Source organism: Vidua macroura, chromosome 1, assembly GCF_024509145.1.
Source record: "Vidua macroura isolate BioBank_ID:100142 chromosome 1, ASM2450914v1, whole genome shotgun sequence".
Classification (NCBI taxonomy): Eukaryota; Metazoa; Chordata; class Aves; order Passeriformes; family Viduidae; genus Vidua; species Vidua macroura.
In genome coordinates this window covers 35569834-35595459 of record NC_071571.1, presented here as the reverse complement: position 1 = coordinate 35595459, position 25626 = coordinate 35569834, and the positions used below count along the sequence as shown (strand labels likewise).

Here is a 25626-nt window from a genome sequence, read left to right as displayed (position 1 = left end):
CATGTTAAATGCCTATGTGATTTTTTATCTGTGGTCAGGAATAATCTTAAAAAGATCAGACCATTTATAACATATACTGTAAATATAATTTTGATTTAGGATTTTGTATAAGAAAAAGTTTTAAAATACCTTTATCCCTCTCTCAGTTCTATCCTTTTCAGAGAATAATTTTTATAAAAATGGAAAATGAGAAAAAATAGATAGTTGTGGTTTATTCAACCAAATATAAAATGGAGACTGTGAAAGTTGTTGCTTTTCCAGAAGGAAACAACCGAGTGAAAGATGGGCTAAATCAGGGCCAAAGCAGAGAGCTGAGAGGTTTCTCCAAGTCATGTTTCTGTAAAGGCTGGCAGCCCACTCTAGAGTATACAGAAAAGCAATAAAGGGTGCTGCTTTTCCTCCTTTTTCTTCTATAGCAGATGGAAGGGTAAATGCTCTGCAAGGAAGTGACCAATATAGGACAATATTTGTTCTGTTTGTTCTGGCTTCTACATGCTATTTTTTCAACACAAGACACTAAGGTGAAACACCCTGAAGGAAGGGACATGGCTCATTGCAAATAACTTGAACTTGTATCATGGTGAGCGAAGAAAAGTTTTCAGGGTCTTTAAGTCTAGAGAAAAGGTAGAAGAACCTGCTAATAATCTAATTGTAAAGCAGATATTCAAACTCCCAATGCAGTGAAAAAACTCTTTGTAGAAACCAGAGATGCATACAATTTGTTGTAATTCATATCCTGGAAGCATAGGATAGCAAGGAGAAATTGTTCATAAACATATTTTACTTTTATTCTGTCTTACTTAGTGTTGAATAAATGAGATGGCTCTAATTATAAGGAGAAAAGCTTAAGCAACCAAGTACGTTTTCCATACAATACCTTTTTGCCCTGTGGCCCCCAGTGTTAAATGCTCTTGTGCATGTGTTAAGCCCAAGTTGAAAAAGAGACCGGAGAACTTTACAGAAAAATCACTGAGTATCATCAAATACAGTCATGAAAGAGGCTCCGGATGTGCTTTGGAGGCTGGCAAGCACAGGGAGAAACTAAAAGAAAAATCACTCTACACCTGTCCTGTCTTCACATCCTTTCTCCAGGCACTCCTGGCTACTCTGAATGAAGATACCGAACTGGTGGTACTTTTGATCTGAATCATGCACAGCTGTCTTTACATGTTCCTATGTACTTGTATGAGTCATTCTTGTAGAACGTTTGAATGAAGAATGTTACATACCTGTGCAATACACTGAAATTGTTCAGCCATGCAGTAGTACAAACTGAAGTGTGGACCAGCTTTCCTATAGTGGTTATTCAGGTTAAATTTAAATTTTGTCTGAATTTAAATGCCTAAAGGCTAATCACAATTATTGATAGTGCGAAACATAGCCTTGACAACCTCATACAATAATTTAAAAAATGTCTTGACTTAGGTTACAGATAACTTGAGTTATGTATGGTTTAGCTCTTAAGTTTTCACTTAGTTATTGACTGTATGAGTTAAATTTATTATCAGACTAATTAAAGTGTTCTAAAATAATGTTGTTTCTAGAAAAAATAAGCTTCTAAATTCCACTAGTGAAAATTAAATAAATGAATTAATGTTGAAAATAATCCAGTTTTCATCCAAATCAAGGGGGGAAAAAGTAATTTTATTGGAACATTATTCATGCAGAAATTAATTGTGGTTTTTTTAAATAGAAGTTACTTGTATTACATTACTTCTTAGAGTCGAGGGGGGAAATATAAGGAAAATCATTCAGCAAATGATTCATTTTGAAGGATTTTACTGTACTAGTGAAAATATAGATTTTGTTTTGGTTATGGATACTCTAGTGGCTTCAGTGCAAATTATAACAGTGTAGATTTTTTTTAAAAAGGCAGGTCTTCATCAGAACATTATGATACATCCTGTTAAATAGCTACCCCAATGCAAAGACCAGCAAAGGAAATATCCAAAATTTAACCAGATATAGAATGACCCCTTCAGGGCTTTAAAGCCTGCTGTGAAATGTATGTGGCACTCTCTTCAGTATGAAATAGGAAACGCAGAAAACAGATCTTCAAATCCTCTTTGGTTACTCAGCATCTTTTTCTTAGGCAAGCTTGCTGTCTAAAAATTGGGACTTTCTTCTCTTGTTCTTAATCTAATAGCTTGAATATATCTTTCATATTCTCATTTTCATATTTATGAATCTCCTAGGAGTAGTTAGCTGCTTCAACTTTACAGAAAGAGTCAACATTATTCACAAGAAAAGATCCCAAAATTGCAGACAAGTTACAAGAAATGCTACAAAAATTCAAATGCTATATGATACTCTTGCTATTCACTTTTAAGTCTACTTCTAGGAAGACTAAACCTAACCTGACTTTTAAAGCACATAGTCCTGTACTTAGGTGTATTAAATTTCAAGATGCAACCTCTACTATCTGTAATCAGACTGGTAATTTTTCATTACATTTTTTGTAGAATTCTCACCCACTGCAGCCTATCAGATCCTAAGCCAGAGGCTCTCCCTGAATTACTCTGCTTTACTAAATTAATTGATTTACCAATGCCCTAATTAAAGAGGAAAAATGAAACAAAACAAAAAAAAAATTGGTGTATTCAAGTGGTAAGTACTACATGGTGTAGCAGAATATAAAATTTGTTTCTTCATCTGCTACTTAGTGCATTTAACAAATAAATCTATTGAGCATTAACCATTGTAATAGCAGTATTGATAAAACAAGCTAAGACAGTAATTTCCTACTCCACTTCCTCCACTCCTTTTGAAATTTGTGTATTGGCAGCAGAAAATAAATTACTTTCTCCTTTGTTTTAAGCCACAGATCTTCTTCAGTTTAAGAAGCTAATGCCTAGTTAAGGAAAACAGGACACAAGCCTGACCCAAACCCAGTACAAAAAACTCAGAACAGCCTCACTTGTTGCCACCCTTAAGGTCAAATATGAATCCATTATACCAAAGTAAATACTATGTATTATTTTCCCCTCATTGTTGGGGACCATTTTCAAAGTCTCAGCCATTTCAAATAAGATCTGATAAAGTATTGTACAGCATGCCTGTCATTTAAGTAAGTGGGCATTAGCTGCATGAAAGCTCAGGCATATGCTTACCTTTAGATAATATTGTAACCCCATCAGATTTAACAAAATCTCTGCTATAGGTAACATAAACACATTTATATGATCAGGGCTTTGTTATTGCTATTACCTAAACCAGCTCTGGGTCCCATGTAAATCCAGTGAAGCAGTCTACTTTGGATTATTAAGATAACATCTGGAAAAGGCATCTGAAAACTGATTAAAAAATTGACTCTTTAGAAGACATAAAATTTGATTGGAAAAACCATCTTACATGTTAAATACACTCCATCAGTTTTGTTTTCTACTTCAATTTTTCATCCTTTACAAGGATCACTTGTATGTCTTTGCTATAACCAAAAAAAAAAAAAAAAAACAACAAAAAAACCAAAACCCCCAAAACATAAACAACCCCCAAAACACAAAAACCCCAAACACAAACAAACAAACCCTAAAAAAGCAAACCATAAATTAAACATCTTATGAACCTAGTCCAGTCAGAGGTTGGGTTAATTTTGGTGAGATGTTCATAAGATTCCCCTCTCCCTGGAACTTTCTAAAATCAGTATCTGTTCTAAACATTTGATACTAGTGGCAAACAGCTATTTAAAACTAATTTCCAAATCCCATCTTATTCCTGTAGAACCAGGAGGGCTTACAGAGAGATTTCCTTCTAGAAAGGCCTTGGCCCACTGGTGATTGGGCAAAAAGCTGGAATTCAGCACAGAGTAATGGAGACCGATTACTCTAGCACAGCTATATAGCATTGGTTTGTGACAACATTAATAAGAGAGCTACTTTGAGCTTTTGCCTCAAAGTGTGTTAAAACCTCTTCAATAACACAGCATTCTCAAAACTTCCACAAGCGAAGTACAAGCTCTTGTCAAAACGGCAGGTGCTGCTGCTGCCATGCACTCAACAGCAACTTCCTGTGCAATGCCACAAATGATAGTCGCCTAATTCGCCGCCTCAAAAAAAAAAAAAAAAACAAAAAACAAAAACAAACAAACAAAAAAAAAAACCCAGAAACGCCACAGTATTCTCGATCCTTTGTCTTCTAAAACTCAGACAGCAAGGGACAGGCGCCATGTGGCAAGCCGGTGGGGGGGTACGACGAGTGCGAAGAGAGGAGGGAGGGTGTGGCCTCTTCTGTCCCATCCCCCAAAGGGGCTATTTAAGGAGAACGGGATTACCTCGGACCGGCTTTTATCGACGTCGGGAATTCAGCTTTGTGACCGAGGAGAACCGACCGTCAGCGCTTAGCTTTCTCAAAAAAGTTCATATAGGTTTTGTTTGAAAACCTTTATTTTTTTTTAAGTGTGTGAGCGCAGCCTCAGCTCTAGTGAGTGATGGTGAGTGAACGCCGAAGGGGAGCTGTGCTGGGGCAGTGGGGTAGGGGGTGTTTGAATGCCGAGCCGCCGGGCGGGCTTCTGCTGGGTGATGTGCTTTGAGGAGGGACCGCCAGCGGGCAGCGGAGCGGGGAGTGGAGTAGTAACTTCTTCGGGTCGTTTTTGGGGTGAGAAGTGGGAATTCTCTCAGCTGGAGCAGTGTCCGCTTGTAACGCGGTGACGGGGCTGAACCCCTGAGAGCTACTAGCATTATAACTGTCTTGAGGATTTTAAAACCTTACGAGGCGAGCAGCTAAGGTGAAGGAGGGAATAGAATACCGCAATTGAAGGCCGGGGGCTTGTGCAGGGGAACCTCTGGCTCGGAGCTGTCGGCGTTACGGTCTGCGGGAGGCTTGGCGTCGGAACACGCTTCACACCCTCGAGCGGCCATTTTGTGACGGTGCTAAAATAGCGCCGTCCCTCACGGCTGGGCGGGCGCCCCTCCGCCTTCCCGTGGCGGTGTACCCGGTGCGCCTAGGGTCCGGCAGGATGCTTTGTCTGGGGCTTGCGAGCAGCTTTCATTGTCCTGAGCGCCAAACCTTCCTGCCCACGCCCCGTCGGCGCTGGGCAGCCGAGGTGTGAGGATGTAAAATGGCGGCGGCACACGAGCGGCTCCTCGCCTGCCCGAGGTCCTGCGTTCCCCCCCCCGCTCTCCCCCCCCGGCCAGAGCCAAGACCCGGCGTCGCCCGGTGTGCTGCGGGCTCCTCGGCTTGCACCAACATGCTGCTTGCTGTTTGTTCTTTCTGTTTGAGAAACGTGATTTGCGACTGTAGCGCTGACCCTTCAAGCACTATACGAGTAAGGTGGTAGGGCTTTTAATTTTTTTTTTAATACAGGAGAAGTTGTGCCTACCGTGCAGTGCTGGGCCGAGGGCTCCACTTAGTGCCCAGCGGGAAGGCTGCGGCGCCAGCCGTGTTCTTCCCTCAGGCACTGGCGCTGTCGTGGAGACTGCGCTCAGTGTCCGCGCAGCGGGACGTAGGTCACGGGGTTTAAATGTTTCAATTTGGAAAAAAAGAAAAGACTAATGCTTACTTTAAACAGAATGTGCTGAGGCCAGGGAGAAGCCTGAGAAATCATGGGCTTGTGTGGCCAAAATAAAGTGAGCGTTTTTCTCTCCTGGATTAGCATAAAACTGAGTGATGTTTGTAACACACGTGGATGGGTAAGCAGGTATTTCCTCCACCTAGCCCAGCAATCGTCCTTTTCCACCTTTTCTTTTGCCAAAACTCTTAACTAGTCTCCCGACTACTGTAAGGAGGACCTTTATACCAGTTTCCCCTCATCAATTTAAACTTCATGTTTGCAGGAATAATAGAGGGCAAACAGATTAATTTTATATTTTGATGAGAGAAGAAAAAAAACTACCTTTTGAAAAAAAACTACCTTTTAATTCAGATAAGCTGAAAAACTGAATAAAGCCTAATATTCGTGACATCTGGAAATTTTATTTCAGAGCTACTTCATGAGATAAGACAAATTAAGACTTCTTTCAGAGTAATTTTAAAGGGATGAGTCACTTCAGTTGATGCTGTAATTCCAGTATAGACAATCCCATCATGGGAAGGATTTCCCACCTAAAAACTTGAGGTGGTTTAGGCTTTGGACACTGTTTCAGCAGCAGTGTGAGTGCATCGTGTATGTAGAACAGTCATTTGTGTAGTGCTATGTTGGTAAAATTATTTGGGTTTAGATAAGACAGTAATTTTTTTGAATTGGCAAACGTTTTCCATCATAGTACTGAGGACTTGAAAAGTAGCTTTGGAGGGAGATTTTCTTTCTTTTTGTTCTAGGAGAATTTTACCACTGTGCCTTTTTCATCTCCTTTTCAAGTTCTAGGAAATATGTGTATTCATCTTATTTTTGATGTTGCCCAGCTTGCCAGAATGCCTAAGTAGTCTGTTTATTCTTTCTTTCAGGTACATAATGTGTGAGAGTGTTAAATAAGTTAATTTTCTTTGAAAATTCTGCGTCATTAGTGTGAGACACTAACACTGCACTTCCATGGTGGCCAAGGCCATGTGTGACGGGTGTACCAGCAGCATCTGTGGTTACCAGCAGTGTCTGTGGCTACCAGCTTCCTTCAGCTGGTGCTGGTGCTTGCTGGGCACCTCTGCTGAGAGCCATTTCCTGTTTTAGGGCTGCCAAGAACTTGCACAACAAAGTGAATACCACTTCTAGCTTGGTTCACTGACACATCCAGAAAGAAAGAAGTAGAAGCAACAGTTAGGTCAGCTTGAGGAGTTGCCATCTCAGATTTCAGTTCAAATGCCCTTTAGCTGAGTATGCAGCCAAACAAAAGCAGAATACCAGGTGGGTGACAAACTGCTCACTTCATGTTAATCTTCCTGCCAGATTTTGTAGAGCCAGTTTAATTTGAACTGAGAAGTGTTAGAACCAATGAATGGTCCATTTGTGCTATTGAAATTCCTCATCCCCTGCTATATCTATAGGAAGGTGCAGGCATTCTGATGTCTTAAAATGTAATCTAGTTGACTAAAGTAAGTATTTTTGTTTAAATTTTTTAGGCAGCGCATGTGGAGATGCAGCGTTCAAGCGCCCCAGAGAGCAGTGCCTATTCAGCAGCAGTCAGTCAGGGCTATGTTTTACCAGAAGGAAAAATCATGCCAAACACAGTCTTTGTTGGTGGAATTGACATAAGGGTATGTATACACTTCTAGTTGTTTAACATGGATATAGGGTACATCAGTGGAAATTTTGCTCCTGTTCTAATGTGGATTTTTTTACTACTTTGTGGTGGTGGGGTTGTTTTTTTTTTTTTTCTTTGTGTGTGTGCATTTGACAGTCTTGAAGGTATTGAAATGTTATGGGTGATTTCTGGAACATGTATTCCAAAACTAACCTTTAGTTCTTATGGTAGTGGAAAATAGGTTTAAAAAATGGCACTCTGCTTTAAATCAGTTCTAAGCACTTGAATGTTTTTGAAGATGTTTAAGACCTTGTTTTCTTGTAGATGAACGAAGCAGAAATTCGGAGTGTCTTTGAACAATATGGTACTGTGAAGGAGGTGAAGGTCATCACTGACAGAACTGGTGTTTCAAAGGGGTGGGTAGAATATGAGTAGTTGTTTTAAGTTGCTGCTTATGTGGATAGCATTCTGTAATAGGTGATATGCGCAGATACTTAGCAACACACTTCACATGTATAAGCTTTAATACTAGCTGCAGCTTTCTGTTGTGGTGAGTTAAGACTGTGAAACTAGTACATCTATACTGCCCCCAACTAAATCTGTATAATCTTACAAAGAATAGCATTAATTTTCTGACTTCAGTCTTTCCGTTCGGGGAAAAGAAGCTGACTGTCACTCAGCCATTGGAAACAAAGCCTAACTCATGTGATGCTTACACAGTCAATTCTTTTGTAAGACTGTTCTGTTGGCTAGAGTAGTTAAAAATCTGGTGACAGTTCAGGATGATTAAGAGAATTAAGATGGCTTATTCATTGCAGTGGCTCTGCCCTCTCCTGTAACTTGTGGATAAGTTCTAGAGTAAAACAGCCCAAACTTGTTTGGGTGAAGAGTGAAAGTATGTGAACAAAGGTGAAACAAGGGAAATTTCCCTTTGTATATATAGAAGAGTTATGGATTACTGTGGTGAAACCCTTAAATAAGATGAAGGACCTTACCCTGTTGAGTTCTGGGGAAGCCATCCCAGTTTTGAGGTTATCCCTTCAGATGAGAAGATGTACCCTCTTGAAGTTCCTTCCAGCCCAGTTTTTCTTAGATTCTATGCTTAGATCCCCTAGAATGTCACATCTTTTTCTTCAGCATATGTAGCAGGGGAAGAGCTGGAAATAAAATTAATTTTCTCATATCCCTTGCTAGTCTGCAAAGTGAACCCTGCTGTGCAATTAGCCAGTGTATGTTACAAGTATTGATAATGATTTGACTTATTCCATTAATGGGATGCAATTGTTACTATAATGCTCTGAAATAATCTTAATTGTATAGATCAGATAAACTAGGGATGCAGTGGAATAAATTGAAAAACCTCTTCAAGAATTGTTTCCCTCTCACTGGTGTTAGTGTTCCTGTAATGCCTACTGTCATCCAGACCTCTGTAGTAAATACAAAATTTAAAGATAAGTCAGATCTTATTTAAATTTTTAACTTTCTGAGCTGCTAATACTAACAGCAGTACTCCTTTTGAGTAGCTAAAATGAAAAAATAACCCTTATTTCTCTTTCACGTTATTCTAAAGTCTGGCATTTAGTTTCTTTCATTTGGCTCCATAATAGATACTGCTAGTTAGCAGTAAATACATTTTTAGGCTGAATAATAAACTAATGTCCTAGTTGATAATTTTGATGTGTAGTATAGTGTACCTGGCACATTGTGAGCTGGTCTTGTTCAAAAGAATTTGGCTAATAATCAAATGAAACTGATTTGATTATTACTGAGTAGTCTGTTCTTCCTTTTTAGGTATGGATTTGTGTCTTTCCTGGACAATGTGGATGTTCAAAAGATAGTTGAGGTAAGCTCTTTGTCCAAATTACTCTAAGAAGCTGAGGTTTGAAGGCTAGAGACAAGTTTGTGGAAGCCATGTTATGTACCCTGTAGAGTAAGTAAGTTAGGACACAGAAAGTCTAGGACTGCCCAAAAGATAAACTTTCTAAAATGTGTAGTGGTGGTAAAGTCTTTATGTATTTGCTTAAATAAGAAGCAAATTAGTTTTCAGCTGATTAGTTTTTAGCCCAGTGTGGTCGAACATCTCCTGTGGTTTTGTTTCTGATTGCTCTCATTTATTTATGCGCTTGAAAGCATTAAGTGTGTTTGGCTGCTTGCTTTTTGTAGTGGATGATTGTCATGAAACCCTTTTGCTTTTGGCAGAAATGTAGACATTTAGTTATTGGGATCTCTTGATTTAAGATAATTAAAGTGGGACACTCTAAAATGAGTAATGTCTCCTTTTGGTTAACCAATCCTTTTCCACCAATAAGGAGAAACAAATATGGATAAATATAAGTGGAAAAAATAACAGTTTGGTAATAAAGAAGGAAATTGCAAGAGGCAAAAAAATAACAGTAATAGTCACTAGTTACAAAGTTGCTGAATTCTCCTGGACCCCCAGGGAACAACGAGAAACTTGAAATGGTGGAGTGACACCTCTCCCCAAATGGTGGCCTCTGCAGCAGACCAACCGTATAGTTCCAAAGACAAGGGGAAAATGGTGACAGCCCTCCCCCTTCTTACCTCTTCATTGATGAATGCAGCTGGCACTCTTCAGGAGCTGGTACTTGGTCAAGAGCTAGAACTCGCAGAGGGATTTGCCTTCCTTGGTTGCAGACAGCCAGGCAAGGCCAGGCAGCTGGGCTGGGGCGGCTCTGCCTTCACTTCTGCAGGGCTGCTCCGTGGTGGCTGCAGACAGGCAGTCACAGAATTCACCTTGAGCCAGTCCAAGATGCAAGAGAGAAACAAAAGAGAAGCAGGGAAAAGCCCCAGAGCAGAGCCTCTGTCTTGAGCAAAGACCACAAGGCGAGAGAGAGAGAGCTCTCTGCTTTGAACTTTCAAAAGACTGGGGCACTTGCCCCGCTCTGCCCCATGGTTGTGTTTTCTGGCTCCAGGGTCTTAAGAGACAGTAACAATTTTGGGCACAGATAGATGAAGTACAATAACATTTTGGGTTACCTAGGGCATAGGAGTATCAGTATCATGGAAGACAGTATTAATTTTTTACTTATGTCTCAGTAGTTGAAATAGGTTTCTCTAGCAGTATTTGTGCATTTGGATGCTACTTGGAGTGCAAGTATTTTCTAAGCCTTCTAGATTGTGCTGTGGGTGTTCATGTGTGTAGTGGGTCTAGTGCTGGCCAAACACCAGCACATCCACTAGAATTATTTACTTATTTTCTGCTGTGAGATAAAGATTAGGAGGAGAGCAAAGCAGGCTCAAAACTTTAAAGGGTATAAAGAAAACTTTATTAACAGGACTAAAAGAAAAATAACAAGAAATCAGAATAAACCTTCAGAACACTTTTCCTCCCCCCCAACTCTTCTTTCTTTTCCTACTGACAACGTGAAGAGATGAATTTGGTATTTTCAGTCAGCTTATCACTTCTAAAATCTTTTCTTCAGTTCATTTAGGGAGAGGAGCCTCTCCTGCCATGCCATGGGAGGCCAGGCCTGCAGATGGTCATGTGATCTCTGCTGGGCAGCAGCCGCTCTGGCTGCATGGCTGCTTTTGGGCCCTTGCTGCAGTTAATTCCAGCTGCGGGGCTGCAGGGCCACCTCTGTTCTTAGCCACATGATTTTTCCACGGTGCCAACAGGGTGGCTCAGCAGCTCACAGCCAGAGAGGGGCCAGGCTGTGGTTGGAACTCGGTGGCGGCAGAATCTGCCAACCTGGCTGTGCAGTGGAGCGAGGCCTGGCCCGGCCGGAGTTCAAAGGCTGGAAGCAAGAGTTTTTCCCGTGGTTTGTTAGTTTTTAAATGTGATTTCACAGAGGTGCGTTCAGCTTTCTTAAGTGGTTTAACAGGGTGTCAATATTGAAAATTAGCCAGCTGATTGGTTTTGTCAGGTCTGAAGGAAGCTGCCAGAGTCCTTACAGGTAATCACTTCTGTAGCTAGTGTTTTTTTTTCCTTAACTAAAAACCAAACTATGTTAAACCACAGCACTGTCACCATATAGTTTTCCTGTAGCTAACACAGGTAATGAAGTGGTCCGAACTTACATCAGAAGGGTTACAACCCTTCTGATCTTGGGAGTTTGGTACCAGAGAAATTTTAAATCTCGGCGCTTATAAGCGAGTCGGGTACTTGGTTCTTCTCATAGACTAGGGCCAGTCACAAACCACAGACAAAGCTTTTTATTTTCCCTCTTTCTTCCAGTTACTGAATACAGTAACTGTGAAAATAACATGTATTGAAATACTTGCCTCTTTGAAGTCTTTGCCTTAGAAAACTCCTGTATCTCTGGAGGATGAACAGTCTCTCATTTGCTTCTGAAGCTCTTAGGGAAGTAGATCAGAAAGACAAATCCAGATGGATGTGCCAGGCACAAATGCAGTGTTCTGTGATGTGCAGATGTGTTTACTGGCCATACAGCTCTGTAAGTGGGAAGAGAGCATGTTTGAATAAAATGGAGAGTAATGAAACCCCAGCAGGAGATCCTTGATCCTCACCAAAAGATTTTAAAAGCTTGCTGTTACTTGATGCTATGATGACAAAAATATACAGTGACTGCTGTACTGAGCAACAGACTTCATCTGAGAGCACCTTTTTCTTTTTACTGTGGATTACTTTTGTTATGTCACATCAGTGTGGAATGCTTTCTCTGAGGTAATGATTTCTGTGGAGACCTCTTGAATAGCATTGACATTTGAGCCATGTACATCACTGATTTTCTGTGTGTGCTTCTTCAAAACTGGAGCCTGCAGTGTTCCTCTATTGATACAGTACTTACTGATGTGAGTTTGTATACCGGAGGTCTTGGAAGACCCAGAGGCATATCGTGGATTTTCTTTTCAGTGCACATTTGAGGTCTGCAGGCAGTACAAATTCCTGCCATGCCAAGAAGAAGCACGTTCAGATAGAATCTGTTGGCTTTTGGAGGGGATTGAAGAAAGGAAGAAATTAACATGGGTGCTGTAGAGCTCCAATTATAAGCAATGGCTACTGCACTAAATCACTTCAGGTCTAATGTGTACTGAGTGGTCACAGTGCTTTCTGTAAATCAACATGATAGAACCTCTCTAACTAAAATTACTCTTGGTGCCTGTGTTCATCCTCCTGTTCAACAAGGCTTTGTAGCCTTGTTCAGCCTTGACAGTGTTTTTCTTCTGCTTTAGGTCTGTAACTGCATTCTGGTCCAGCATGAACCTGTTTGCAGTTCAGAATGGAAAGTTGTCTTTTGTTTAGAGGGGAGGCCTGTCTCCCAGGATTTCTCATTGTTGAGGTGGAAAAGGTAGTTGCGTGATTTTGGCACAACAGGATTCCAGAATTAATTTAAAAATGCCCCAAATCAACCAAGGCACTTTTTACCCTGAAAAAAAGACAAATCAAAAAATATCCACCTGTCAAACTAATCAGGTTATTGCATCTTTTTTCACCCCCATATATCTGTTGAATCATCTTCTCGTACTGATAGAAATTAGAATGAGCAAGTTTTTTTTATCATTATATTTCTTCTTATTTTACAGGCAACAATACAGTTGCTGTTGCCTGTTGAAAGCACTTCCTTTAGCAGAAGTGGGAGAAAATTGAAAAACCATGTATTTTCTTCTGAAGCAGGCACTTCTGTGGAGTTGCATGTGATAGAGAATCTAGCCAGACTGTCTGCATCCAATACTGACTTTAATACTTGGTACCAAAATTGTGCTAATAGGGCTAAACCAAAAATCTTTCACTAGAAACCTTAGACTGTTTCACTCTCCAGTAGTACTCTCACTGAGACAGCAATAGTTAAAACCTGTATGTATAAAACTGCAGGGCTTAGCAGTCACTGATACATAGTTGCAAATTCGAGTAGTGCATGTTACTATTAGGGCAAGTGATACATAATTTTGGAGGGTTGGTGAGTAGGCAGATAGCTGAGCTGAGGGTACCGCAGGAAATCAGAGGAAAAAGGCATATGGTGTTGAGAGAGGAGACTGGAGGCTGTTGACCTTTTATGAGAGTTGATGTACTGTGGTGTAGAAGCAGAATCCATTCTCTTTAAAATCCCACAAAACTCTCACCTTGCTGATTCCCAGCTTACAGAGAATAACCTCTCTTTCAGTCACAAATCAACTTCCATGGTAAAAAGCTGAAACTGGGGCCAGCAATCAGAAAACAACAAAACTTAAGTAAGTATATCTAAATAAATTTGTTCATATTGCAGGTTTATAATATATATATATTATATATATAATATAACAGGGTTTTTTCCTTAATGATATGTCATTATCCTTGCAAATACTTTTTATCTGATGCAGTATGTATATTTCAGTTAAACCTGGGTTCTGACTTCTGTGACCTCACTTGTATGATGTTTTTTTAATGAGTGAGGTTGGTAGCACAGTACAATATAGTTAATACTGAGTTAAATTTGAGACTCAAAATCCTTAAGGTTTTTTTCCAGCTTGAATTCAGATTCTTAATGAAATACACGTAGTAATGTCGTAATACTATTTTTTATCTTTTTCAAAACAAGATTCCTGTGTGCATCCCAGACAAATAGTTCTTGGTCCTCCTCCACCGCAGTTCCAGAGTGTATGGGGTAATCAGAGTATGGAGACATATGTGCAGCCTCCAGCTGCCATGAACCCAGTAACACCGTATGTTCAGGTAAGACCGCTCCTGACATGGATTTCGAATCATAATGAAATATTTTTTGAAGGTGCAAGCATGTATGAACTTTTGGAGTGTGTATTGAGATTCCAATCTGATATTACCTGCCTGTTTTCATATTGCCTTCCCCAGTAAGAAGCACCCAACTTCAAACCACTTCAAAGGAATGCCAGCAACCTTGAAAAATTGATTCAGTGATATTAACTTGTTAGAAAACAAGAGGGAGATACCATTTAAGAATGAGAACTGTTCAAAGTGAAGGGTAGATTATTATTGCCTGTCACAACTGCAGTTCACAAATTAAATTTATCCAGATATTTAGCGTGTTGCTGTCCTGCTTTAGAATAAAGTATGAAATTTAAAATGTATTTTTGTAAACCAGGAGTGTGATTAGAACTTATCTCATGTGCTTTTCTCTTCTCCTGGCCAAACATATCCTTGATTTTAAAACTGCTGTTGTGTTACAAGAGCACTGTGTTACAGCATCTGCTGTTAATAGCTGTGCCCAGCACAGTATTGCCTGCAGGACATCACTGTACTGGTACTTCAGATGAGCATTGCTTCTGAGGTGTGGGTACACTGCTTGTGGCCTGCATATGAGTCCTGTGCTGTGAGTGAACCAGATCAGGCTCTCTTACTGCATTAGCCTGTATGATGGGGGCAGTACTGACTACAGTCTGATCCTGTTTTGTATATCTTAAGCAAAGAGGAAGAACAAACTTGCAGAAATACTTTCTTGCAAGGCAGAGAGCTTGATAATAGTATTCTTGCTGATTCTTCTTAGTTTATTAATGTTATTAATTAATTTATATTATATTATTAATTAATGTTATATATTAATGAATTGTCTTAAATACTGGAATGTGCCTTTAACTATTCTCTGAAGAATCTGAGAAGGTTCCAGGCTAACACTGTGTCAGAGTACTTTAAGGAAAGAAATACTAGGAAGTTGTCTTAATTGGAGTACTTAGCTTCCTTTGCCTCCTAGAAACTGATCCTTCAGAGTGATCTGCAGACAGACTAGATCTGCTTCTCAAAGTTTATGGCATGACTTGCACTTCTGAAATTACTTAAAAGATCAGTTACAAGCAGAAATGGGATTTTTAGATATGAGACTTGGAATCTCACTTTATAGATGCTATTAGTGGCTGAAGTGCTGAAGCAAGCCCTGTGGGAAATCTAAGGGTTGATTTTAAATAGTGAGTCTAGTCTGCACAGGAATTGAAATAACAGTGTAACTTCTAAAAATGTGCTTCTGGCTAATACCTCTACAAATATCATACTTGTATCTTGCTTCAAACTTGTGGTTTTTTTTTTTAAAAAAAAAAAGCTTTATTTGCAGCCCTATCCATACAGTTCATCACCAGCTGTACTGCTAAAGCAGCAAGTTCCCATAGGATATCAACCGGCTTACAACTATCAGGTATGTAAAGTTTTAGTAGAAGCAGAAAGGCTATTGGATACCTGACAAAGCTGGAATGAAGTGTTAACTGAAGTCTGAGCTTTCTGTGCTTCTCATTCTTTGAAATCTATTTTCCTTCAGTTCTTCACAGCTACCAAAGCAAAAACTCAATATTTTTCATCACTATTTTATAACTTTGCATACTCTTTTCTTTTTATAGTTTCATTTTTTTTTCTTAAATATACTGTGATTAAACAACTTTCAAATTAGAAAAAAGTGCGTGAATTGGTAGCACTTGTGGGAGTACTTTGCATTTGTACATGCTGTAGTGTGGGATGTTAGGTACTTGGAATCAGAATCTTATCAGATGATACAATGTTTGATGAATATAGAGGGGAGGGGATGTGCTCTTGCACTAAAAAATGTCAGAGAAGGTGCTTAGCTGATAGTGTAGTTTGAACTCACAAGTGAAGTGTGTGGCTAAGTCCTGTTACCGATGTTAAACTAGGAGTAACCGGAAGCAGCTAGAGGCTTGAGATTTTTTTTCAATGTAGGTATTTGGTTTCCCTTATTTCCTAATACTTAGAAATATTTTAAATTTTTCTTTAACTTGGAGTGAGAAGGTGATAGTTGAATAAAATAAGGTATCTTGCTGGATGTGAGACTATGTATTAACTAATTGTTTTGTGAAACATCCTATAAACAGTGGCTTCTACAGAGCAGTTACTTGTCTGTGTTGGAAATTGAGTAAAAGGTGGTTCTTGTCCAATTTTTGTTTAAGGCTCAACCACAGTGGCTTGCTGGAGAGCCAAGGAATTACGTAATACCTCCAGCTCCGGTAAGTCTACAAAGTTAAGCTTCTGAAACTATCTTCTTAATTAGCACATTGTTTTTACAGCTTGATACTTAAAAAAAAGTCTTTGTTGTCTGGATCTGTGTAATCTGGTCTACAAAAATCTGTAATTGCTGATAAGAGTATGTAGTTGTTCAGAATTTCTACTGATGTGCTTTTTTGAGTTACCTGGTGGAACAGATCTGTCTGCTTTTGGCACTAGAACTACATGTTCTAGTCACAGAACACTGGAATTTTAAATAAAATGGTGTTGGTTTTTTAGGAAAAGTTGAAGGAAAAATAAGTTGACCTGATGTAGAATTTTTTAAAGTTTAAAGTCTCCATGTTCTTTGCAAATACTCATGAATTTTTTGGTTCCTCCTAGTAGGTTTTAAAAATTTTCCCAGGCTGCTACAAACTGTAGATGGTGCTGCTGGCTTCTAAAAAAATTACTTGTTTTCTGTGACTTAATGCGAGTAATGCCTGTGAGAAAGGGGAAAAAATACTCTGTATTTGTTTACAATGTCAGAATTTAAACGTGCCCTCTGGGTGTTTTTGTATAATTAGGTATATTTATGGACTTCAGTTTTGATTAAGTGTTTAAAAGCTGTAATATATAATTTTCTTGTCAATGGCATTCTTTTTCTGAAAGCTGTCAGAAGTCATTGAAGTACTGATTACACTATTGGCTTGAAATAGTTTTTTTAGTAACATCCATGAATGTGATACAGCCATAGTGTATCACTTTACAATTCAATGGTAGCAGGCCAAAATATTTTTAAGAGTAGGCGTACATGGGGGTTTCCTTGTTAAATGTTAACAGCTTGATTGTAGGGGCAGACAACTGTTCTAGAACTATCTCAGTTAAGCAACTTTAAGTATCATTCTTAACTGTCTTAGTAAAACAGATCATGATACAGTATTTCTCCTACTTATGAAACTTACCAAAACTGTAAAGATAAAGTTGGCACAGTTTACAAATAGATGAGGATCAGTGACACCATAACTGCATGTTTTTCCAGTGTTACTGAAACATTGTAATACTTAAAAACTCTATAGGTGTATACTTCAGTGAACTATCATGGCTCTGAGGATCCAGGATTTATACAGATGGAATGTGCTGTTCCAGAGCCCACGCAGTTGCCTAGCAGCCCACAAAAAGTAAGTGCTTTCTCAAAACTTTAATGTTCTTTAATCATAAATGCCATTCCCAGAAATTTGCACATGAGGGTTATGTAGCTTTGTCAAGAGTCTTGGACAGATATCCTAGAAATCAAGGTTATGGTTGCTCCTTTCAGCCTGTTGTTAAGTCCTACGTATCTGATTTCTGTGTACAACTTCAGAAGTCTCACATTTCCTTGAAATTGTTAGTGCTTGTTTGCAGTGCTGAGGGCTGGCTAAAGTGTGTTCTACCTGATCAAGTCTACTGACAAGACTTTGCCTAATCTATGGAAATTCCAGGGGAAATTACAGATACTAAAAAAGCAGATTCAATAGCACTGCCTGCTGTCTTAGGTAGATTTATTTTAAGCTTCAAATATTTGAGTTGGTAACTTTCTCCCTTTCTCACTGTTTTGTGGAAGATGGCCCCAATTTAGTGAACAGTTTGCTCTGAATTCAGTTTTCTAAAGGAGAAATTTCATTTTTCAGCTGTCAGCCTCATCCACAAGAGAACTGGCATGTCACTGATTAGAATTGTTATGCTGTAACACTGAAGGGGGATGAGTTAGTAATTTTAAAAGATTGGGGAGGACAAAAAAATTACAAGTATCTCAGGGAACACAAGGCAATTGAGGAATCCTGATTTCCAAGTAAACCCTGTGACACACTGGCATTGCCAGCTAGTAATGCCCTAACTAAGAAAATAACCTATAACTATATATGCACCTATAACTGTATTTCAGAAGTCTGTGGACAGGGGCATGCAAACAGTATTATCCTGTCTGTCTAATCCTGAGAACCAGCTGACAAATGACTTTGTATCACAAGACAACAATGTAAAGGTATGTAGTGAAAATAAAAAATTATATCCCTGAAACATAGCTGACCTTCAGTGTGTTACCTACAGGATACCATAAAGATGAAGCAATTCATATCTGTGAATGCCACTTGAATTTTTTCTTCCTTGTACATGCTCTGAGATGTGTGGGTTTGGCTCTCAGTTGCTTAATGGTGGAAAGAAGTGCTGAAATTGGATTCAGTGGATTTAATCAGGACAGCATAAAAATGCTGAACTGTCAACTAATGAACAATTAGAGCATAAGTCTGGCTAGTAATTTCTCAGTGACATGGCTGAAAATAGTAGATTACACCCTAGTTTGGACAGAGGATGTTGAGTTTAAGCCTTGATAGTCTGTATAGTGAGGTAGCTACTGTGGATGCTGGCCAGTTATGCTTTGTCTCTGCTTTAACTAATAAATCGTAGTCCAGGTTGGTAGCTGGTTGTCATTTTTTTTTTTTTTTGCTGTATGTGTTCAGTCTTTGTAGATTTGTAATCTCTGATTACATTCCAAGCCATGTATTAATTTCAGATTATTCATTTCTAAGACCTTGCTTCCTTTTTGTAAAATAACAGATGTGAACTAGACAGGTGTACTCTGAAACGGGAATGCAGAAGCTGTGTTTTCTCAGTTTTGGAGAGGGGTGAATAGAGTACAGGGTATCTGGAGATAGTTTTCATGAAACTTTGGTTGCTTTATTCTGATTAATTGAATTTTATTTTGTTGTCCTCTCTTCTATCCCATCCCAGGAGGGTAAGACATACCACTTCAGAAAAGGAAAGACAGTACACAAAGCCATTTGATCAGCAAAGACTTCAAAGAATCTAAATTAATTAACTTGATGGTACTACAGTTCAATTTAGCAGTACAGATGGTACTACAGTTCAATTAGCAATACAGAATGTAACATTTCTCAAAGTTACTTCAAGTTATGTTTGTACTCATGTTCTACCTGTTTTTGATACTGTTGTTGTTGCTTGAGTAGTTTGAAGTTGAAGTTGTAAGAGTTGACAAACTTCAGTGTTACTGTTTGTGTGCTTCCCCTGATAACTGACTGGAATGTTAGAGAGTTTATATGTTTCCTTTATGTGGATTTTTCTCTGAGCTTTAAGGTACAGTTTGCATATTACACGTTGTTTTTTGTTAACACATAGTTTTTCATTAACTAAAATTTGCCTCATATTGACCAGTTAACTCCTGCAGTTTAAAAATGGAAGTAATTATTTGCCCAAGCGAATGCATTTTAAGACTGAGCTTTTAAATCAGTGCAAAAGAAGATAAGTTGTAACTGAGCTGAAGCCCTGTAAGTTCTGCTTGCCTTTAGACGACATAATCAATGTGATTATGTTCATTGATGACAGTCTATGTACCTGCAGTCTTGAGCATCACTATTATTTTTGGGTAAGTAATGAAGAGAATCCTAAAATTCCTGTATGTAACTTAAAATGCAAGAATGTTATCTGTATTGGACACTCAGTCAGCCAATACAAGGTTTTTTACTTGAAAAATCTTAGCAATACCTGTATTTTAAACTTCTGAGAAAATACTGCACTTATATAAACCTTTGTTATGTGATGCAAACTGTTAATCAAAGAATGTGTATGACTGTTTTAATAATCATGTAGATTTTAGGTGTGTATTGTGAAACAGTGAAATAAATTTTTACTTTGCCTTGGTTTCCTAAATTTCTGGTGTAACAAATCTAAATAATAACTTGTTAAAGCCACTAAAAATGTACTACTCTGTGAAATTTCCACTATAAATCTATAGTAACAAACCTTCATTTTATGTAGATACTAGCTGAAGCTTCAAAAGAGTAGAATTGAGAAGAGAGAATGTCTTTTTATGTGCTGGGTCGTAGCTTGCTTTTTTTCCTTCTACTCAAGCACCTCAATCTCTCCAGACAATAAAAGAAAAACTATGCCTGTCTTGTTAAGGATGTATATTTGAGGCTATTTAGGACTGCATGTTCAGCTTCAAATTTCCTGAAAGTTTAATGGCTAGGCAAAGACTTGGCCAGAAATACATGTTTGGTGAAATATGTAGAAGGGAACTGGATATGTAAGGGAATATGGCTAGAGCAAATGTCCAAGGATTGCTCCTCGGGAGCGTTCTGGATGAACATTTAATGAAGGAAGGTGGGGAGAACGATGATGATTTTTTTTTTTGAGCCACTTTATGCAGCTTTGTACCAATGTTCTGATAGCATAAATTAACCTGGAAAAAGCAAAGCCCATACCAGTTTCTCTACTCATTCTTCGTGTTACTGAAGATGGTATTAAGTGTTCCCATGATACAGATTTGCCATGGTTTTTTTCAGACTGTTTTAAAGATAGTGGCTTGATTGTGCTTAACTTCTGTGTTAGCAGCTTTTTTTTGTAAGGGTTTTTCTGGTATTGAATGAGGACCGTGTCCTTTCCAACTTTCAGTATCTAAACAGCCTGCATGTGCTTTGAGAGCTGTGATGTCAGTTTATTGATAAAAGGTAGTTGTTCCTTCGCAAATGCAGATTTTTTTGGGCTTGATTTAGGTTGGCTTGGTTGCCCCAGACCTTACCTGAGGCTTTCTGCTGTATCTCTTAGAAAATACAAAGGGCCCTATGCATAGCTGTCTCATTGAAGAGTCCCACCACCAAAAGAAGAGATTAAACCAGAAGATACCTATATAGAGTACACGTTTTCTGTTTATTTGACCAAGTGTTGCTCACCACATGATCCTGTGCATAAGTTGATTGTACAGTGCACTTGAAATGGTACTAGAGTCTTACAAGAATGCTGAGAGGTTTTATCACAGGGGAACAGCCAAGGCCTTATGAATATAATTTATTTTTTCTTCCATTAGATCATGTTGTGCTGGTTCTGCTAGCTGCTTACCTGTAGAACAACCCATGCATTTTTAGTGTTCTTTTAAAGCACCCTGTAGCATGTAACATAAAGCATAACACAAAACCAATAAGTACATCTCTTTTCTGTTGCATTCAGAAAATTGAAACATCTCTTTAATACTGCTGTGATTGAAGGCATTTCCAAAATCTGTGCATAGTTGGAGCATTTTGCAAATTTGTACCCCTTGTATTCTCAAATCAAGTGGACCATGTTAACTGTGAACTAGCAGTCAGTAGTCAGTCCTTGTGCATCTGCATTTGCTTGCACACAGTATGTACATTCTGTGAGAGACTCAAAAAAAAGCTTTGGTTTTACTTTAAATATTTAAAGACAGCTCTTTGTCAAAAGAAACTAATTGCTTAGACAAGATAGAAAAATACAATACTTGCATTTAATTGCTATTCTAGAGCTATGACACTTGGTTTGTTTTACTTCTTGCCTGAACTACCCCAGTTTGCTGTTTGCTGGCCTTTTCATATCTTTTTACATACTTTGCCACCTGACAGAATTATTCTTGGAATGAGACAGCCAGACAGATGGTATTCTTGGATCTCCATTAGAATGATTGTCTGGCACAGACACGGTCAAAATGGAAATATTTTTTCTTTCTAGGTATTTGTGTGCTAAACTATTTTAATCTGAAAGTGATGTGATCCTTTATTGCTGCAAAGAAACAAAAGCGCATTTTTTGTATTTCACAGGGTTTTCTTTTGTATGCCTTTCTGAAAGAGATTTTTGAAGTCTGCTAACAGATCTACTCTCTATATTCCTTGCAGGAATGATTTTCTAGACCAGTATTTTAGAAGAGATGTATAATTTAAGAGCTTTAATGTCTGCCACTTCTAATGTTGCTGAGAAAGTTAAAAAAAAAAAAAAAGTGATCCCAAGCTATTAAGAAAATTGAGGTTTCTTCAGGCAGAATATGCATCTCAAAAATCCTTAAGTAGCTTTACAACCCAGATGGATTCTTATTTCTTGCTTTGTTTCTGCTCTAAAATTTGGGCTGAAGCTTGGGAGACAAAACTCATACTTTAACTTCTTTTAAAGAAAAAGGCCCCAGCTGAGTTTAAAAAGGCTTTTGTGTTGTTCCAGTGACTCTTCAAGCTTCAGCTTTGGTGAATAAGTATAAAGGGTTTCTTTCTTTGTTTCTGGGGATTTTGTATTTGGTGGGGGTTTTTGTTTTGGGTATTCAGGTGGTTTTTTTTCCCCCCGTAGTGTGAACCTTGTGTAGTGGGTGCTCAAGACAAACATGAAAAAGGGTTTTCTACTCCTTCACCTTAAGGTTGTGAGACTGTAGAAAGTACAGAATGAGGGCAGGATTTATATTTTAAAACATGTTGCTGTAGAATATTGATGCTGCTAGCCCAAAAGCAATTACTGTATGGATACTTTTTCAGATTTTAATTATCTCAACATTTCTAAATACGTAGTCAAATAAAGATGCATGCAGTAGCTAATGTATTGCTGATGTAGTGGGATATTAGAAGTATTGCTTATAAGACAGTACTGTGTGTCAGCAGTAGTCCCTCTCAGGGTGTGTGATGCCCTTTAAGCTTCTGTTTACCTTTTCCTGTAAGCAGGTGTCCAAATTTCAGAGTATTGTTTGAACTACTTGGTGTGCATACTAGATGACCTTAAAAGAGCCTTTCCAACCCAAACTGCTCTATGATTCTGTCAAGGAGTCTTTCCTCATCCCCATCCAGGATCATTCTGGATTTAATCTTTTTAGGCTGTCTTAAATTTAAAATCATAATGTTCTGCTGTGTGATGCCCATTTTGTCTAGAACAAACCTAACCAAATCTCTTTTCCCCCATTATTTTGTGCTTCTCTATGAAAGAATGTTCAATGAACTTTTAAACTTCTTGTAAAGTCTTCCTAGAACAATTTAGGACTAAAGCCACCAATTTAAATAAAGGTTGTCTCCTTTTCCTGGGAAAGAATATGTGTTTAGAACTGTAAAGTAATTCACTGTTCATTTCATGGGATGGCTTGGGTTGGATGAAACCTCTAAAGGTCATCTAGTGAACCCTTCTGCAATGAGCGGGGATATATCCAACTAGGTCAAGTAATTCAGAGCCCTCTCTTCACTCTCACCATAAATGTTCCCAGGGATGGGACATCACCACTCCTAGGCAACCTGTTCTGGTGTCTCATAGACCTCATGGAAGAAAATATCTTCATTCTGCCTGGTATAAATCTGCCATCTTAGTTTAAAAGCATTACTCTTTCTATTACAACTTGCCCTACTAAAATGTCTCAATCTTACAGGTTCCCTTTAGTGTTGGAAGGCCCCATTAATGTCTCCCTGGAGCCTTCTCCTTTATGGGGTGAGCAATCCTAGCATGCTCTGCCTGTCTTCATAGGAGAGCTGCTCCAGCCCTCTGATCATCTTTATGGCCCGTCTCTGGACCTGCTCCAACAGGGCCATGTCTTTCCTGTGTTCAGTACTCCAGATCAATGCAGTACTCCAAGCTTCACCAGAGTTTCACCAGAGTGGCAGAATTGCTTCCCTTGGGGGGAAAGGGACAAACAAACCAGTGTTTTGGCCTGTAGCAGTTAACAGGGTCATGTTCTGCTGAGTTGCACAGCCATCCAATTCTCAGCATAAGCTGATTTTATTATTCCTAAGTGTAAGGAAGCAGTTACTGTATTAAAATGGGATTAATGGCTCCTGTATATCACAAAAAGATAAATGATGCCTTTCATAAGACATGTAAAGAGGATTCTACATACATATGGTGAAGTAATCATGTAGAAATGTGTTCTGAGCACACACACTTCAATTTCTAGCTTTTAGGAGGACAGTGAGGCAGGGAATAGAATATTAATTGGTCAGAGGCCATACGCTAAATGAGAATCATTTAGGTTGGAAAGGATGTTTTGAGATCATTGAGTCCAGTCTGTAAACCTAACACTGCTGAGTCCAACAACAGTCTCCCTAAGTGCCACGTTCTCTCAATACCTCTAAGAATAGTGACTGCACCACTTTTTTGGGCAGCCTGTTCCAACACTTGACATCTCTTCTTTGTGAAGAAATTTCTATTGAATATCAAAGGTGAACTTCCCTTGGCAAAATCTGATGTCCTTTCTCTAGTCCTGTAACTTGTTACCTGGGAGAAGAGGCAGACCCCCAGCTTCTTGTGTTGAGTGACAAGGTCTTCTCCAAACCTCCTTTTCTCAGGGCTAGACAGCCCAGCTCCTTCAGCTGTTCCTCATCAGATTTGTGCTTTAGACTCTTCACTAGCTTTGTTGCCCTTCTCTGGACATGCTGTGATGCTTCATTTTTCTTTCAGTGAGGGGTCCAAAAGAACACAATATTCAAGATGTGGCCCTACCAGAGTCCAATACAGGGAGGCAATTGCTTCCTGTGTCTGGCTGTCATATTTTGTGATACAAGCCAGGATGCAGTTGGCCACCTGGGAGCACTGCAGGCTCATGTTCAGGGAGCCCTGTCTCAGTCAGGGCCTAGCAGCTGTTTTGGGACTGCTGTGGACCAGGGGAATCTGACTGTTTAATTAAAACAAAGCATTATGAAGGTCTGTGGTGGGTGTTGATGCAATGTGGTTTCTGCCCAGTGCCCTGAATGTCAAAGTGAAGAAACTCAATGAAGTGCAGTAGATGGTGGGAGTGACTTAGGATTCTCTTTAAGAAGGGATTGTGATTGCTAATGGGGCTCAGCTGCAGAGGTTGCAGCTCTCTGTGGTCCCACCTGATATCCTTATGGGTAACCCAACTCACCCATTGGTGTGTCTTGTTCAGCGCAGTGCCCATGCAGCTGTAGGCTCTGTGGCTCTGAACCCCAGGGGCATCTTGGGGTATAGGTGACCAGCACCAGGGCTTGCCCAGGTGGTCCTTTTCTGCCAGCAGTTTTTCAGACACTTCACCAAGCCTGTTGGCCTTGTTGAGTCTCCTAAAATTGGCTCATCAATCTAGCCTGTCCAGGACCTTCTGCAGATCTCCTTCCTGTTGTCCTGCAGATTAACACTCCTGCCCAAATTCATGTGTGCCACAACCCAGGGACTGTACACTTGATCTTGTCCAGATCATTGATAAAGACACTAAACAGGATTGGTCTGAATACCGAGTCCTTGGGAGCCTCGTTAGTGACCATCTAGGTGCAACTCCTGTTTGCCACTATTCTCTGGGCCTGGTAATCTTGAAGATTTTTACCTAGCAAAGCATCCACTTCTCCAAGCCATGAGCAGCTGGTTTGCCCAGGAGAATGCACGGGAGAACTATCAAAAGCTCTGCAAAAGTTTACTAAAGTCAGGGTGCTGAGTACCCCAAGAACAACTGTTGGAGATCTGAAGGTAGCCTCTTAACTTACTGGGGGAAAACAGCTTGTTTTACAGTGCCTCATGGAACTGAGCAGCTCACATGTGATTTTCAGGTAGGTTTCAAGTCTGCTGTAGGTGATGTTTTCATTACAGCCATCAGAGGGCTCTCACATCCAGGCCTACATTAACAGACTCTGGCTGTAGATATGAAATGCCAAAGAGCAATTGCACTGAAAACATCGCTGATCAAGGTATGTGCTTACAGCATATAGACAAAAAGCTTATAGTGTGAATGAGATTTCCCCTAACACTGTTTATTACATTTATTTTGAGCATTTGTGCAGAATTGATTTGCCTAGAATATTGGGGCAGGGGGGGTGGGGGTAAAAGATGGGACACCCCCCAAAGTAGGTATTTTCCTTTTTGTTAGATGCTTGACTTGTGCAGATAAAAATTACCAATACAGCGCTAATTGTTAGGAAT

The 25626-nt window shown here is 39.3% G+C and overlaps 1 protein-coding gene across 5 annotated transcripts; it reads left to right on the top strand.

Moving 5' to 3' along the window:
- Positions 1-4128: 4128 nt before the first annotated feature.
- On the top strand, positions 4129-19651 carry DAZL (deleted in azoospermia like). 5 transcript variants are annotated; one of them, XM_053978871.1, is made up of 12 exons: positions 5178-5263; positions 6602-6775; positions 6991-7125; positions 7437-7528; positions 8904-8955; positions 13196-13262; positions 13610-13743; positions 15077-15169; positions 15930-15986; positions 17040-17141; positions 17885-17983; positions 18730-19651. In XM_053978871.1, exons 3-12 carry the CDS (start codon positions 7006-7008, stop codon positions 18781-18783), a joined length of 870 nt encoding a protein of 289 aa, XP_053834846.1. In that variant the 5' UTR covers positions 5178-5263; positions 6602-6775; positions 6991-7005; the 3' UTR covers positions 18784-19651. The 5 variants fall into 5 exon arrangements, with proteins under 5 accessions (XP_053834766.1, XP_053834690.1, XP_053834615.1 ...); XM_053978791.1 differs by lacking the exons at positions 5178-5263; positions 6602-6775 and adding an exon at positions 4129-4429; XM_053978715.1 differs by lacking the exon at positions 6602-6775 and having other exon boundaries at positions 5138-5263; positions 15089-15169.
- The last annotated feature ends 5975 nt before the right edge of the window (positions 19652-25626 follow it).

Bases quoted from the DNA above. Each gene is read 5' to 3' on its own strand.
- DAZL (XM_053978640.1), top strand. From the start codon at position 5,186: ATGCTGCTTGCTGTTTGTTCTTTCTGTTTGAGAAACGTGATTTGCGAC. The intron at 7,529-8,903 runs GTGGGTAGAATA...CTTCCTTTTTAG, and splicing joins AGAACTGGTGTTTCAAAGGG to GTATGGATTTGTGTCTTTCC. The intron at 15,987-17,039 runs GTAAGTCTACAA...AAAACTCTATAG, and splicing joins ACGTAATACCTCCAGCTCCG to GTGTATACTTCAGTGAACTA.